Consider the following 17,760-nt stretch of genomic DNA (forward strand, 5'->3'; position numbering starts at 1 on the left):
CTTGTAAAATGCAATTTCTTGTCTTTTTGGAATGTGTGACACCACTGTTCTCAACTGAGATCTGGGATTCACAGATGCTTCCATAGGTCTTCCCCAGGTCTTCCCCTTGCTGTCCTCCTTCCATTCAGCACTATTCCCATCCATTTGTACATTTTCACTGCCCCCCAGACCTCTTTGTAGGGTCTTACGGAAAAAAGCTTGGCTTTTTAATTGACTCTTATTATACTCGTTATTCGAGTATTTTTGGAGAGATCTGTAGGATGGTAGTGGGACGGATCTCTCCCTCCATTCTGAGTCTTACACATGGCCCATGGCCATGATTTTCATTTAAACCTGCAGTAAAAGTTTGGGTGTGTCAGTTTTTGTGTTTGAATTTCACATGCAGAAGAGCTGAAGGTGCTGTGGTTGTACGCATGGCTGTGTAAAGCTAACACAGGTTAAAGCCAGCGACATGGACGAACATGGCAGCTGGGGTGCAAGTGCCAGCAGCACTGGACTTATTTACATATTCCCTTCTGCGATCCAGAGGTGAGCGATTTCATGTGTGCAGTATTTGGACAATAAAGGAGGTTTGATTTAATTTGCCTGGGTCACTGTCTTACTAAATTCAATGGAGGAAACGCCACTGCCTTACATTACACAAACGTTCCATTAGTAGCTAATACAGAAAACTCACTTTAATTGAAGTTTCTCTTAGAAATAAAGAGAACTGTCATCATTAACTTCTGTTGTATTTAGAATTTTTCTTTTTTTAATTCTGATCAGCAAACATGCAGATCTAACTGAAAATACAGCATACACATAAGCAGGGATAGAAGCAATAGGACAAACATTTTTCAGACAAATACATAATAGTTTCTCTCCTGTATTGGCATGCAAGCTCTTTTACTATACAAGCTATTGTTTGACAAGCATCAATGTATGACAAGAAATGACGTTCTCCCACTGCCTTTGGGCTCATAGTCATTAGTAGCTGTCATGTTCCTGAGACATCTGTGTTCACTACTTGGAAAACCACTTTCAGATAAATCAACTGTTTACTAGGCCCCGTGAAAAAAAGGTCTGATCATTTACACATTTTCAGATCATCTGTGTTGGATCAGCTGCATGAACTACTGGGGACTGCGCTAGAGAGGAGAGAATCAGCGAACAGGATACACCAGATCAAATTCAGGCAAAATTATAATCTACAAAGACCTTTTTTGTGCGCACAAATACATTGGAAGTCCGTCATTTAAATATAGAGTAAGGACATCTGGAAATGTACAAGTGTTTATAAGATGAGCCGGTCTTCTCCTCCTTCTTGAATAATGCGCTCAGTTGAAGACTGATTTTGCGATTTAAGAAAACACATTTTCTTGCATTCCATCAGCTGTTCAAAATCTTTCCACATTTTCACTTGTTTCATGTTAGGTCCATGGCTTTCTCGTATAGATTTTTGCTTTTCTCTTAATTTCTGTAAAAAAAAAAAGACAAAAACAAAATAAAACAACTTGTAAAATTGAATTTTCCAGGATATATTTTTCCTTGCTTTGCCAATTTTAGCAGTGTTGTATACTGAACTAGCGCACATGCAGTCACGGGATGGCATTCAACCAATCAACCCCTTCACGACCTTGGGATTTTCAGCTTTGATTGTCTGTTATCGCACAAAAAAAAAAAAAAAGTAATTCTGGCATTTTGATATTTTTTTCTCGTGATGTGTTTTACCGATCGGATTGTTTTTATATTTTGAGCTGGTGTTTCTGAGTGGGGTGATACTAAATACGTGGTTTTTATTTTTGTTTTATTTGGAATGGGGCAAAAGGGGGGCGATTTGAACGTTCATATTTTTTAAAACATTTTTTTTCTACTTTTTACCTGCTTCAATAGTATCCATAGGAGACTTGAAGCTGCGATCTTCTGATCGCTTGTGCTACACATAGCAGGACTTCAACTTTGCTATGTGTAGCAGAAATGCTCATCTGCTATGAACGCTGGCCACTGGGCGACACTCATAGCAGAGCAGCAATAACAACTACAGGGGTATCCTGCAGACCCCGAGTTGTCATACCAACCCATTAGAGCAGGGGTGGGATTCAAATTTATAACAACAGGTTCTGTGTTTGTGCGTAGGAAAACCACACCCATTTTTTAAGCCACACCCATTTACACACACCTTTTCCTCAAACATATACAAGTAGGGGCACAGTCAAACCATACCTCCCAACTTTTGAAGAAGGGAAAGAGGGATAAAGTTAGCGGCGCACGCAGGCAAATTTTAGGCCACGCCTCTGGCCACACCCATTTTACAACTAGTCACACCCATATCCATGTCCCAACCACAGCCATTTAGCACTGCGGATCACACTATTGCATAAACAATAATTAGAAAAAAAAATATGGCTCCACATGATGCTCAATACTGTATAATGGCCACACATGCTTCATACTGTATAATGGCCACACATGATGCTCCATACTGTATAATGGCCACACATTATGCTCCATACTGTATAATGGCCCCACATGATGCTCAATACTGTATAATGGCCCCACATGATGCTCAATACTGTATAATGGCCACACATGATGCTATGTACAGTATAATGGCCCCACATGATGCTCCATACTGTATAATGGCCACACATGATACTCCATACTGTATAATGGCCACACATGATGCTCCATACTGTATAATGGCCACACATGATGCTCCATACTGTATAATGGCCTACATGATGCTCAATACTGTATAATGGCCCCACATAATGCTCAATACTGTATAATGGCCACACATGATGCTATGTACAGTATAATGGCCACACATGATACTCCATACTGCATAATGGCCACACATGATGCTCCATACTGTATAATGGCCACACATGATGCTCCATACTGTATAATGGCCCCACATGATGCTCCATATACTGTATAATGGCCACACATGATACTACATACTGTATAATGGCCACACATGATACTCCATACTGTATAATGGCCACACTCGATGCTGGGTACAGTATAATGGCCACACGATATTGCGTACAGTATAATGGCCACACATAATTACTCCTACACACGCGGCTCCATTCCATATACCTTGCACACACAGCTCTGCTCCGTACACCTCATACACACGGCTCCACTCCGTACCCACACGGCTCCGCTCCGTACACTGTTGTGAATTCCGTTCTCGGGCTCCCTCCTGTGGTCGTGAATGGTACTTTGGTGAGTTCTGTCCATGGACACCCTCTGGTGGCTTTGAGTGGAACTGCTGATCTTTGAGGTTGGCTTTCTCAGCTGCTCTCGTTATTTGCTTCTGCTGGCTTCCCTATTTAACTCTGCCCAGGTCGTTAGTCCATGCCAGCGGTCAATGTCTCAGTACTGGTTCAGATCTCTCTTGGATTTCTCAGATGACCTGTCTACTCCAGCAGAAGCTAAGTCCTCGCTAGTTCATTTGCTGTTCATTGGTTTTTTAATATATTTCTCAGTACATGCTATGTTTCAGTCCAGCCTGCTATTATATTTCCTTGCTAGCTGGAAGCTCTGGGGGTGCAGAGCTGCACCTCCACACCGTGAGTCGGTGTGGAGGTCTTTTTTGCACACTCTGCGTGGTTTTTGTAGTTTTTATTACTGACCGCATAGTTCCCTTTCCTATCCTCTGTCTGTCTAGAGAAGATTTGGCCTCCTTTGCTAAAATCTGTTTCATTCCTGTGTTCGTTACTTCCTCTTAACTCACAGTCAATATTTGTGGGGGGCTACCTTACTTTGGGGAATTTCTCTGAGGCAAGGTAGGCTGCTATTTCTATCTTTAGGGGTAGTTAGATCTTAGGCTGTGAAGAGGCGTCTAGGGAGAGTTAGGTACGCTCCACGGCTATTTCTAGTGTGTGTGATAGGATTAGGGATTGCGGTCAGTAGAGTTACCACTTCCTCAGAGCTTGTCCCAGGTTTTTCCATTTTAACCATCAGGTCATTTCGGGTGCTCCTAACCACCAGGTCCATAACAGTACAGCTGGCCCACAAAGTGTTAATGCATCTCAAAAGAGGGAAAAGAGAAGTTCTGAGTCAATTTTTTTTTCTTTGCTGCTGGTTTTGTCTTTCTTTTCCCCTTAACCTCTGGGTGGTTCAGGACTCAGGTGTAGATATGGATATTCAGGGTTTGTCCTCTTGTGTGGATCAACTCGCTGCTAGGGTACAGAGTATTCAAGATTATGTAGTTCAGAATCCGATGTTAGAGCCTAGAATTCAAATTCCTGATTTGTTTTCTGGGGATAGATCTAAATTTTTGAATTTCAAAAATAATTGCAGACTGTTTCTTGCTCTGAAACCCCGCTCTTCTGGTGACCCCATTCAGCAAGTAAAGATTGTTATTTCTTTGTTGCGTGGTGACCCGCAAGACTGGGCGTTCTCCCTTGAGCCAGGAAATCCTGCATTGCTTAATGTAGATGCATTTTTTCTAGCGCTTGGATTGCTTTATGATGAACCTAATTCTGTGGATCAGGCAGAAAAGATCTTGCTGACTATGTCAGGGTCAGGATGAAGCAGAAGTATATTGCCAGAAGTTTAGAAAGTGGTCTGTGCTTACACAATGGAATGAGTGTGCCCTGGCAGCAATTTTCAGAAAGGGTCTTTCTGAAGCCCTTAAAGATGTTATGGTGGGGTTCCCCACGTCTGAATGAATCAATGTATTTGGCCATTCAGATTGATCGGCGTTTGCGTGAGCGCAAAGTTGTGCACCATTTGGCGGTGTCCTCTGAGCAAAGGCCTGAGCCTATGCAATGTGATAGGACTTTGACCAGAGCTGAACGGCAAGAACACAGACGTCAGAATGGGCTGTGTCTTTACTGTGGTGACTCCTCTCATGCTATCTCTGATTGTCCTAAGCGCACTAAGAGGTTAGCTAGGTCTGTCACCATTAGTACTGTGCAGCCTAAATTTCTCTTATCTGTTACTCTGATTTGCTCATTGTCGTCCTACTCTGTTATGGCATTTGTGGATTCGGGCGCTGCTCTGAATTTGATGGACTTGGAGTTTGCCAGGCGCTGTGGTTTTTTCTTGGAGCCTTTGCAAATTCCTATTCCCTTAAGGGGGATTGATGCTACGCCATTGGCCAAGAATAAACCCCAGTACTGGACTCCGCTGACCATGTGCATGGCTCCCGCACATCAGGAAAGTATTCGCTTTTTGGTGTTGCATAATTTGCATGATGTTGTCGTGTTGGGTTTGCCATGGTTACAGGTTCATAATCCGGTACTGGATTAGAAATCAATGTCTGTGTCTAGTTGGGGTTGTCAAGGGATACATACTGATGTTCCTTTGATGTCAATTTCTTCTTCCACTCCTTCTGAAATTCCTGAGTTTTTGTCGGATTACCAGGATGTATTTGATGAGCCCAAGTCCAGTGCCCTACCTCCTCATAGGGACTGGGATTGCGCTATTAATTTGATTCCTGGTAGTAAGTTCCCTAAGGGCCGACTGTTTAATTTATCTGTGCCAGAACATGCCGCTATGCGGAGTTATGTAAAGGAGTCCTTGGAGAAAGGACATATTTGCCCGTCTTCATCACCGTTGGGAGCGGGGTTCTTTTTTGTGGCTAAGAAGGATGGCTCTCTGAGACCCTGTATAGATTACCGCCTTCTCAATAAAATCACGGTCAAATTTCAGTACCCTTTGCCTCTGTTGTCTGATTTGTTTGCTCGGATTAAGGGGGCTAGCTGGTTTACCAAGATTGACCTTCGAGGGGCGTATAATCTTGTGCGTATTAAACAGGGCGATGAATGGAAAACAGCATTTAATACGCCCGAGGGCCATTTTGAGTACCTGGTGATGCCATTCGGGCTTTCTAATGCCCCATCTGTGTTTCAGTCCTTTATGCACGACATCTTCCGGAAGTATCTGGATAGGTTCATGATTGTATATTTGGATGATATTTTGGTCTTTTCGGATGATTGGGAGTCTCATGTAAGGCAGGTCAGGATGGTGTTCCAGGTCCTTCGTGCTAATGCGTTGTTTGTGAAGGGGTCTAAATGCCTCTTTGGAGTTCAGAAGGTTTCCTTTTTGGGCTTCATTTTTTCCCCTTCTACTATCGAGATGGACCCTGTTAAAGTTCAGGCCATTTATGATTGGACTCAACCTACATCTGTGAAGAGTCTTCAGAAGTTCCTGGGCTTTGCTAATTTTTACCGTTACTTTATCGCTAATTTTTCTAGTGTGGTGAAGCCTTTGACTGATTTGACGAAGAAAGGCGCTGATGTGGTGAACTGGTCCTCTGCGGCCGTTGAGGCTTTTCAGGAGCTTAAATGTCGTTTTACTTCGGCCCCTGTGTTGCGTCAGCCAGATGTTTTGCTCCCTTTTCAGGTCGAGGTTGATGCTTCTGAGATTGGGGCAGGGGCTGTTTTGTCTCAGAGAAGTTCTGATGGCTCTTTGATGAAGCCGTGTGCTTTCTTTTCTAGAAAGTTTTCGCCTGCTGAGCGTAATTATGATGTCGGCAATCGGGAGTTGTTGGCTATGAAGTGGGCATTCGAGGAGTGGCGACATTGGCTTGAGGGAGCCAAACATCGCGTGGTGGTCTTGACAGATCACAAGAATCTGACTTACCTCGAGTCCGCCAAGAGGTTGAATCCTAGACAGGCTCGATGGTCACTGTTTTTCTCCCGTTTCGATTTTGTGGTCTCATACCTTCCGGGATCTAAGAATGTGAAGGCTGATGCCCTTTCTAGGAGTTTTTTGCCTGATTCTCCGGGAGTCTCTGAGCCGGCTGGTATTCTCAAAGAGGGGGTGATTTTGTCTGCCATCTCCCCTGATTTGCGGCGGGTGCTGCAGGAGTTTCAGGCTGATAGACCTGACCGCTGTCCAGTGGAGAAACTGTTTGTCCCTGATAGATGGACTAGTAGGGTTATTTCTGAGGTTCATTGTTCAGTATTGGCTGGTCATCCTGGGATTTTTGGTACCAGAGATTTGGTTGCTAGGTCCTTTTGGTGGCCTTCCTTGTCACGGGATGTGCGTTCTTTTGTGCAGTCCTGTGGGACTTGTGCTCGGGCCAAACCTTGCTGTTCTCGTGTCAGTGGGTTGCTTTTGCCTTTGCCTGTCCCGAAGAGGCCCTGGACGCATATTTCCATGGATTTCATTTCTGATCTTCCTCTCAAAAGATGTCTGTCATCTGGGTGGTTTGTGATCGGTTTTCTAAGATGGTCCATTTGGTACCCTTGCCTAAATTGCCTTCCTCCTCTGATTTGGTTCCATTATTTTTTCAGCATGTGGTTCGTTTGCATGGCATTCCGGAGAACATTGTGTCGGACAGAGGTTCCCAGTTTGTTTCTAGGTTTTGGCGGTCCTTTTGTGCTAAGATGGGCACTGATTTGTCTTTTTCTTCAGCGTTCCATCCTCAGACAAATGGCCAAACCGAACGAACTAATCAGACCTTGGAGACCTATCTGAGATGCTTTGTCTCTGCTGATCAGGATGATTGGGTGACCTTCTTGCCATTGGCCGAGTTCGCCCTTAATAATCGGGCTAGTTCTGCTACTTTGGTTTCACCTTTTTTTTGTAATTCTGGTTTTCATCCTCGTTTTTCTTCAGGGCAGGTTGAGCCTTCTGACTGTCCTGGTGTGGATTCTGTAGTCGACAGGTTGCAGCAAATTTGGACTCACGTGGTGGACAATTTGACGTTGTCTCAGGAGAAGGCGCAACGTTTTGCTAATCGCCGTCGCTGTGTTGGTCCCCGACTTCGTGTTGGGGATTTGGTTTGGTTGTCTTCTCGTTTTGTTCCTATGAAGGTTTCTTCTCCTAAGTTCAAGCCTCGTTTCATTGGTCCTTATAAGATTTCTGAAATTATCAATCCTGTGTCGTTTCGTTTGGCCCTTCCAGCTTCTTTTGCCATCCATAATGTGTTCCATAGGTCATTGTTGCGGAGATATGTGGCGCCTATGGGTCCTTCCGTTGATCCTCCTGCTCCGGTGTTGGTTGAGGGGGAGTTGGAGTATGTGGTGGAGAAGATTTTAGATTCTCGTATTTCGAGACGGAAGCTTCAGTACCTGGTTAAATGGAAGGGCTATGGTCAGGAGGATAATTCCTGGGTTGTTGCCTCCGATGTCCATGCTGCCGATTTGGTTCATGCCTTTCATTTGGCTCGTCCTGATCGGCCTGGGGGCTCTGGTGAGGGTTCGGTGACCCCTTCTCAAGGGGGGGGTACTGTTGTGAATTCCGTTCTCGGGCTCCCTCCTGTGGTCGTGAATGGTACTTTGGTGAGTTCTGTCCTTGGACACACTCTGGTGGCTTTGAGTGGAACTGGTGATCTTTGAGGTTGGCTTTCTCAGCTGCTCTCGTTATTTGCTTCTGCTGGCTTCCCTATTTAGCTCTGCCCAGGTCTTTAGTCCATGCCAGCGGTCAATGTCTCAGTACTGGTTCAGATCTCTCTTGGATTTCTCAGATGACCTGTCTACTCCAGCAGAAGCTAAGTCCTCGCTAGTTCATTTGCTGTTCATTGGTTTTTTAATATATTTCTCAGTACATGCTATGTTTCAGTCCAGCCTGCTATTATGATATTTCCTTGCTAGCTGGAAGCTCTGGGGGTGCAGAGCTGCACCTCCACACCGTGAGTCGGTGTGGAGGTCTTTTTTGCACACTCTGCGTGGTTTTTGTAGTTTTTATTACTGACCGCATAGTTCCCTTTCCTATCCTCTGTCTGTCTAGAGAAGATTCGGCCTCCTTTGCTAAAATCTGTTTCATTCCTGTGTTCGTTACTTCCTCTTAACTCACAGTCAATATTTGTGGGGGGCTACCTTACTTTGGGGAATTTCTCTGTGGCAAGGTAGGCTGCTATTTCTATCTTTAGGGGTAGTTAGCTCTTAGGCTGTGAAGAGGCGTCTAGGGAGAGTTAGGTACGCTCCACGGCTATTTCTAGTGTGTGTGATAGGATTAGGGATTGCGGTCAGTAGAGTTACCACTTCCTCAGAGCTTGTCCCAGGTTTTTCCATTTTAACCATCAGGTCATTTCGGGTGCTCCTAACCACCAGGTCCATAACAGTACACCTCGTACACACCCAGCTACGCTCTGTACACCTTGCACACATGGCTCCATTCCGTACACCTCGTACACACAGCTCCACTCCGTACACCTCGTACACACCCACCTACGCTCTGTGCACCTCGTACACACCCCGCTATGGTCTGTGCACCTCACACACACCCGACTATGCTCCGTACACCTCATACACACACAACTCCGCTCCGTACACCTCGTACCCACCTAGCTCTGCTCCATACACCTCATACACACCCAGCTATGCTCTGTACACCGCATACACACAACTCCGCTCCTTACACCTCAAACACCCGGCTACGCTCCGTATGCATACACACACGGCTCCGCTCCTTACACCTCGTACACACCCGGCTCTGCTCCGTACACCTCATACACACACAACTCCGCTCCGTACACCTCATACACACCCGGCTCCACTCCGTACACCTCATACACGGCTCCTTTCCATGCACACACGGCTCCGCTCCGTACACCTCAAACACACACAACTCTGCTCCGTACACCTCACACACCCGGCTCCGCTCCGTACATCTCATACACACACGGCTCCAATCCGTACACCTTGTACACACACGGCTCTGCTCCGTACACCTTGCACACACTCGGCTCCGCTTCATACACCTTATACACACCCGCCTACGTGCTGTGTACCTGATACACATACGGCTCTGCTACATCCACACTCTAAACCCCTCCTGACCCCACACATAAGCTTACCCTCATCACCATGACAGCAAGCCAGAGTCCTGCAATACACAGAGTACCTTGATCATGTGACTCCTGACTCCTCCCCTCCTGTGACCTCATCACAGGTCCTGTGCACAGAGCAGGGGCAGCCATGTATGTGGTGTGCGGATCTCTGCGAGTGGAGGGATGCGGCTCTGCAGTGCGGGACCCTCGCAAAATCGGGATGGTTGGGAGGCGTGGTACCGGATCGTGGCTCTGAATCTCCCCAGTTCAGGGAACCGGCTGCTTTTTTAACAAGCGGTTCCATCGAACCGGGGAGAACTGGCCGAATCCCACCCCTGTATTGGAGCTCCGCGATCATGTGACAGGAGCGCCGATGGGCAGGTCTTATGGCTAGCTTCCGGCGCGGCCATATGAACCCCTTTACACCCGAGAGTAGTTTGCACATTAATGACAGGCCAATATTTAAAATTCTGACCACTGTCCCTTCAACGGATCCCAGTAATTCTGAGATAGTTTTTTTGTGAGATATTGTACTTCATGATAGTGGTAACATTTCTTCGGTATGACTTGCATTTATTTGTGAGAAAAAAACGAAATGGTGAAAAATTTGTGAGATATGTCACACAAAATAGTTAATAAACAACATTTCCCACATGTCTACTTTAAATCAGCACAATTTTGTAACCAACATTTTTTTTTGTTAGGAAATTATACGGGTTAAAAGTTGAACAAAGATTTTTCATTTTTTCCAACAAAATTTACAAAACCATTTTTTTTTAGTGACCACATCACATTTGAAGTCACTTTGAGGGGTCTATATGATAGAAGATACCCAAAAGTGACACCATTCTAAAAACTGCACCTCTCAAGCTGCTCAAAACCGCATTCAAGAAGTTTATTAACCCTTCAGGTGCTTCACAGGAATTAAAAAAACAAACATTTAACTTTTTTTTCACAAAAAATTAGATCCAATTTTTTTTAAAACTTTGACAAAGGTCCCCGACTGCAGCGGGACCGCCCCTGGGTGAGTATAATGTAACCTGTTTTTCTTAACTTTCAGGTTACATCAGGGGCTTATCTACAACATTACAGAATGCTGTAGATAAGCCCCTGATGCCGGTGGCCTTCTCTCATATAAGATTTTTGGGGTGACAGATTCCCTTTAACTTTTTTTATTCTGTCCCACTATGGGACTATCATTTTTTACAGGCTGATCGCTTCTATAGCATGGAGATGTAGCAGCATCCCCATGCTGTAGAAACTGTCAGCTCTGCACTGACAGAGAGACTTGCTGATCATGCACTGCGCATGATCAGCATGTTTCCTAGCTCTGGTGACCTGGATGTCGTCTTGACGACATCCGATCACTATGTCAACGATCCGGATCCCGCATCACGCTGCGGGGTCTCCAATCCCAAGGCAGAGGGGCTGTCAGCCCTCTGCCGGCAACCGGAATGCTGCGACTGTGTTTGATATCAGCATTTTGGAAGTTAAAGTGCCGGGAACGATCTGTGACCGCTCCTGGCACTTAGTGCTGGGTATCAGCTATCAGAATTAGCTGACACCCAGCGGCAATTGCCCGTTCACCACCCATGTGCTCAGGCGATCACGCAGACGTAACAATCCATCCATGTTCAAATAAGCCCAGGTCACATGGACGGATTATTACATCTGATTTCAGAAAGGGATTAAATTCTGCTGTCAGAGATTTCACCAGCGGCTGTTAGGGGCACATGTCAGCTGATGAAATCAGCTGTCATATCCGGAAAACATGCGGACTCATAGCCAGAGCCCGCATCAAACAGAGGGAGGCGACCTATGACGTACCTATACGTCGTGAAAGTGTTAAAGGGAATCAGTCAGTAGGATCAACCATTGTAAGAATTCTCTATGGGCATGTAGGTCATGGGAAGCTGACTTGAATGATACATTGATATCTGTGATCCGATGTCTTATTCTAAAGAAATCCATGTTTTTCTTATATGTAAATGAGCTGTTCAGGACTATGGGCCGGATATTGATCTGCATGATAATCCGCTTCCAGAGATTATTTTACATGAAAAGGGGCATTAACAATGTGAGACTGTCAGTCATTACCTGTCTCAAACTGGTAACGCCCCCTTTCATTTATAATAAATCCGGGAGGCAAATTCTCAGGGAGATCTGTGTCCGGCCCACAGATCTTAACATCTCATTTACTGTACATATTGAGAACAACATAGATTCTCTGGAACAAGACATTTGATCACAGCTATCAAGGTATCATTTTATTCCACTTTCTATGACCTGTATACCAATATAGATGGGTTACAAGGGTTGATTCTAGAGACAAATTTACTTAAATGGGGCAATGAGTACCATGTTAACCCCAACCATAGCAGCCAAAAGATGACCTACAGACACACTGGCCAACGGGGCTCTTTCTGACGACCCTTAATAAAGCTGTTATCTTTTTTTTTTTTTAAAGGGGATCGGTCATCAGGTTATAACCACCTAATCTGAGAACACCATAATGTAATACAGTGTTATACAGGCAATGACACCTGCTGGCATATAGGGTTGGCAGCTGCCTAGAGCCCCTGCTACTCCAGGGGCCCTCAGCCAGTGGCATGTTGCTAATAGCGGCACACCATGCAGCCGCTATGGGGCCCGTGAGTCAGAGCCAGCAGAGCAGCAGCGGAAGACAGGAGGCAGAAGCCTGTCTCCGCTGCTAAAGAGAAATGAATATTCACTCCTCCCCACGGCCCCATGGGCGTGAAGAGGGGTGAATATTAATTTCACTGTTATAGCTGGCAGTGTTAGCTGCAGGCTGCGGCTAACATACTGCAACTGCATGTAACGCCGATGCTTCCGCACTGGGGCCAGGAAGTAGAGGGGGGCCCCTGCAGGTGACTAACACTGAGCGCAATCTGGTCTGATTATCCGGCCCCAAGGCTCTGGGGGGACCCTGGCCAGATTGCTCTCATGTGCGGCGGGAAGGGATCCGTCCTACTTCCTGCCCGCGCTTCTTGTCTGACACAGCAGCGCAGCTGGATGATGTCAGCTGCCGGTGATGCAGATGCCGCTGGGGAATGGACAGAGAGGTGAGTGGTGCGGTGTGTGTGTCTGTTTGGGAATGTACAGAGAGAGGTGTGTGTGTAGGTAGTGGAGAGGGCAATGATGTGTGTGATGGAAAGGACGATTGGGGTGGTGGGGGAAGAAAGCGATGATTGAGGTCGTGGAAAGGGCAATGATGGGGAGAAGGCAATGATGGAGGAGATGGAAAGGGCAATGATGAGGGTGGTGGAGGAGAAGGCAATGATGGAGGTGGTGATGAGGACAATGATGTGGTACAGGGGGAGAACAATGATGGAGGTGGTGGAGAGGGTAATGAGGGGGGCTACATTGTATTCAATGAGGGTGGCTACATTACATTCTATGAGGGGGCTACCCCAACCCCTGCTACATAATTAAGACGCGTACTACCTTATATTATACCTGATATTAGTGCGTTTAACCACTCAGTCGGTGGTCTTGTATTTACTTCTATGAAGTTACATAGTGGGCCCCAAGAATGATTTTCTCTGGTGGGTCCAAGGTGCTCCAGTCTGACGTTGCTTACAGCCAATGAAAACCCAAAAGTCATTATCTCAGTACATTAGAATACTTTATAACACCAGCTTGAAAAATGATTTTAAAATCTGAAATGTTGGCCAACTTAAATGTATGCTCAGTAAATGCACTCAATACTTAGTTGGGGCTCCTTTTGCATCAAAAACTTCATCAATGCAGCATGGCATGGAGGTGATCAGTCTGTGGCACTGCTGAGGTGTTATGGAAGCCCAGGTTGCTTTGATAGCAGCCTTCAGCTCATCTGCATTGTTGGGTCTGGTGTCGCTCATCTTCCTCTTGACAATACCCGATAGATTCACTACGGGGTTAAGGTCAGGCGAGTTTGCTGGCCAATCAAGCACAGTGATGTTGTTTTTAAACCAGGTATTGGTACTTTTGGCAGTGTGGACAGGTGCCAAGTCCTGATGGAGAATGAAATTTCCATCTCCAAAAAAGCTTGTCGGCAGAGGAAAGCATGAAGTGTTCTAAAATTTCCTGGTAGACGGCTGCACTGACTTTGGTCTTAATAAAACACAGTGGATCTACACCAGCAGATGACATGGCTCCCCAAACCATCACTGATTGTGGAAACTTCACACTAGACCTCAAGCAGCTTGGATTGTGTGCCTCTCCACTCTTCCTCCAGACCCTGGGACCTTGATTTCCAAATTAAATGCATAATTTACTTTCATGTCAAAACAATACCTTGGACCAATGAGCAACAGTCCAGTTCTTTTTCTCCTTGGCCCAGGTAAGACGCTTCTGGCATTGTCTATTGGTCATGACTGGCTTGACACAAGGAATGCGACGCCTGTAGCCCATGTCCTGAATATGTCTGTGTGGTGGCTCTTGAAGCAATGACTCCAGCAGCAGTCCACTACTTGTGAATTTCACCCAAATTTTTGAATTGCCTTTTCTTAACAATCATTTCAAGGCTGCGTTATCCCGGTTGCTTGTGCACCTTTTTCTACCACACTTTTTTCTTCCACTCAACTTTCCATTAATATGCTTGAATAGGGCACTCTGTGAACAGCCAGCTTCTTTAGCAATGACCTTTTGTGGCTTACCCTCCTTCTGGACATCTGTCAAGCCAGCAGTCTTCCCCATGATTGTGGAGTCTACTGAAACAGACTAAGGGACCTTTTAAAACACTTAGGAAGCCTTTGCAGGTGTTTTTTGTTAATTATTCTAATTTACTTGGATAATGACTTTTGGGTTTTCACTGGCTGTAATCCATAATCATCAACATTAACAGATAGGAACACTTGAAATAGATCACTCTGTTTGTAATGATGCTATATAATATATGAGTTTCATTTTTTGTATTGAAGAACTGAAATAAATTCACTTTTTGATGATATTCTAATTTTGTGAGAATCACCTGTATGCCTTATGAGGACATCTACCAGATGATATAATTATACATAATAAACCTGCACTCTCATTAACTCTGACTATATAACTTTTGCTATATATAGTGATCTTACAACCACTGATATAATTGTGAGTGTGTTTATTCATACTATTTGGATGGAGGGTTTTGCTATTGTACTAAAGCACCTATTAATTTGTGCCTAAGAATGTGGGATAGTATTTTCCAACCGCAGATACATACATAGAAGCTTAACACTGCCAGGACCTGCCTTTCCCTAATAGGATTTGAGCAGTCTGAAGAACAGGTGTGACTTATAATTGGGATGATGAAAAAGGTGTTGTGAGTGCACAGTGTCTCCATGGAGAGTGACTTTCCATTATTTATATGAAATGCAACCGACAAGGATCACATTACAGCTGATGAATCATTGCAGGAACCTCTGCTGACGTCACAACCTTCAGCCTCTACCCAAAAGCAAGCACAATTGTTTCTCACAGTCTGCACTACAGAATGGGGGTTTCATAGAACAATCATACAGCTTTAAAACTTGAGAAAAGCTGGTTTATCCAACAGAGGGCATGGGAAACAGACATTATCTGAAGAGCACAGCAAGTACTGCTTGGCTACAGTTGCTTTAGGTTATGATAAAGGCCCAGCTACTATTAATAGACATAGGAAAATAAAGAATCCCGCACATCCGAGTCATTTTTATATTTCGCTTTGTTTTAAAAGGAAAATCAATATTTTAAACAATGTATACTAATAATTTCTAAGTACTTTCCAGAAAATGTAGCGTAATATTTGCATACTTTTTTTTTTCCTAAAAGTGAGTTTGCTTTAGTGAAGTTTGTGATCCTAACAATTTTCTCTTCTTGAGAAGCTAGCTAAAAAAGTATTGACATCTCATATATTTGTATTTAAGGCTTTTCCAAAGTATGGCCCTTATTCATCAAGACTGATTTTCATGCTGGTCTTGATGAGGGGGCATGCTACAGTCAAATGCTCCTGATTCATTAAAGGGAATCTGTCACCCCCAAAATCGTATATGAGCTGCGCCCACCGGCATCAGGGGCTTATCTACAGCATTCTGTAATGCTGTAGATAAACCCCCGATGTATCCTGAAAGATGAGAAATAAAGGTTATATTATACTCACCCAAGGGCGGTCCCGCTGCAGTCGGGGTCCAATGGGCGTCGCGGTCCGGTCCAGTGCCTCCTATCTTCATCAGATGACGTCCTCTTCTTGCCGCGGCTCCGGCGCAGGCGTACTTTGTCTGCCCTGTTGAAGGCAGAGCAAAGTACTGCAGTGCGCAGACGCCGGGAAAGGTCAGAGAGGCCCATGCCTGCGCACTGCAGTACTTTGCTCTGCCCTCAACAGGGCAGACAAAGTACGCCTGCGCCGGAGCAGTGGCAGGAAGACAAGAAGAGGATGTCATCTGATGAAGATAGGAGGCGCTGGACCGGACCGACGCCCATCGGACCCGGACCGCAGCGGGACCGCCCCTGGGTGAGTATAATATAACCTTTATTTCTCATCTTTCAGGTTAGATCGGGGGCTTATCTACAGCATTACAGAATGCTGTAGATAAGCCCCTGATGCCGGTGGCCGCAGCTCATTTACGATTTTGGGGGTGACAGACTCCCTTTAAGAGGCGCACAAGACTTAAAGAATCAGGAGCATCTGAATGATGTGCGCTCCTGTGCACCTTTCCACAAATCTTACTCCAGTTGTCTTTGGGGGCAGGAGAGGAGAAGAAGAAGGGGGTGGAAAAAGTCTGCGGTTTTTAGGGGCACGGGCCCTTTAAAAGCGCAAACAGAAAAAGTGCAGGGGCGCGCGCAGGCAGCGGTCATTACCTGAACCACGGGGTCGCACGTCCCAATAGTAGCTGTCAAGTGTGCACCCATCGTCTCCGGCGTATGACGTCAGTGTCATGCGCCACATGCCATGGACGCACATCAGTCGCCGGCCTCTGCTAGGCCAATTTACCATGTTTGCGCCGACCTGCAGAGAAGAGGATAAGGACGCCGCCCGACGCTGAGAGAGCAGGAAGGTAAGAGGAATCTTCTGTCTGTCTCTCGGTCTGTCTCTGTCTCTCCATGAATCCAGGATAAGGGGCCAGGATGGATATATGGGGGAGCAGGAAAAAAGGACCAGGATGGATATAAGGGGGCGGCAGGAATGGATGCATATATGGGGGGAGCAGGAAAAAAGAACCAGGATGGATATAAGGGGGTGGCAGGATGGATATTTGGGGGGCAGGAAAAAAGGACCAGGATAGATATAAGGGGGCGGCAGGAATGGATGGATATATGGGGGGAGCAAGAAAAAAGGACCAGGATGGATATTAGGGGGGGCGGCAGGATGGATATATGGGGGGCAGGAAAAAAGGACCAGGATAGATATAAGGGGTGCAGTAGGAACGGGTGGATATATGGGGGGGGAGCAGGAAAAAAGGACCAGGATGGATATAAAGGGGGCGGCAGGAATGGATGGATATATGGGGGGAGCAGGAAAAAGGACCAGGATGGATATAAGGGGGTGGCAAGAATGGATGGATATATGGAGGAAGGAGCAGAAAAAAGGACCAGGATGGATATAAGGGTGAAGCAGGAATGGATGGATATATAGGGGGGGGGGAAGCAGGAAAAAAAGGAACAGGATGGTTATAAGGGGGAGGCACGAATGGATGGATATATGGGGGAGCAGGAAAAAAAGGACCAAGATGGATATAAGGGGGGCAGCAGGAATGGATGGATATATGGGGGGAGCAGGAAAAAAGGATCAGGATGGATATAAGGGGGGCAGCAGGAATGGATGGATATATAGGGGAGGGAAGGAAAAAAGGACCAGGATGGATATTAGGGGGGGGCAGGAATAGATGGATATACAGTACAGAGAAAAAGTTTGGACACATCTTCTCATTTAAAGATTTTTCTGTATTTTCATGACTGAATATATGGGGTGAGCTGGACCGCAGAGTGAAGGCAAAAGGGCCAACAAGTGCTAAGCATCTCTGAGAACTCCTTCAAGATTGTTGGAAGACCATTCCCGGTGACTACCTCTTGAAGCTCATCAA

General features: G+C 45.6%; 1 protein-coding gene across 3 annotated transcripts in view; it reads right to left on the minus strand.

The window, feature by feature from the left end:
* Positions 1–718: 718 nt before the first annotated feature.
* IFT81 (intraflagellar transport 81) overlaps positions 719–17,760 on the minus strand; it is a 230,547-nt gene continuing 213,505 nt past the window's right edge. For all 3 annotated transcript variants that reach the window (XM_077292909.1, XM_077292904.1, XM_077292913.1), the window contains exon 19: positions 719–1,456. In XM_077292909.1, the coding sequence (XP_077149024.1) occupies positions 1,274–1,456 (183 nt within the window). In that variant the 3' untranslated portion in view covers positions 719–1,273. The remainder of the gene's footprint in view (positions 1,457–17,760) is intronic.

Source organism: Ranitomeya variabilis, chromosome 1 (genome assembly GCF_051348905.1).
Source record: "Ranitomeya variabilis isolate aRanVar5 chromosome 1, aRanVar5.hap1, whole genome shotgun sequence".
NCBI classification, from domain to species: Eukaryota; Metazoa; Chordata; class Amphibia; order Anura; family Dendrobatidae; genus Ranitomeya; species Ranitomeya variabilis.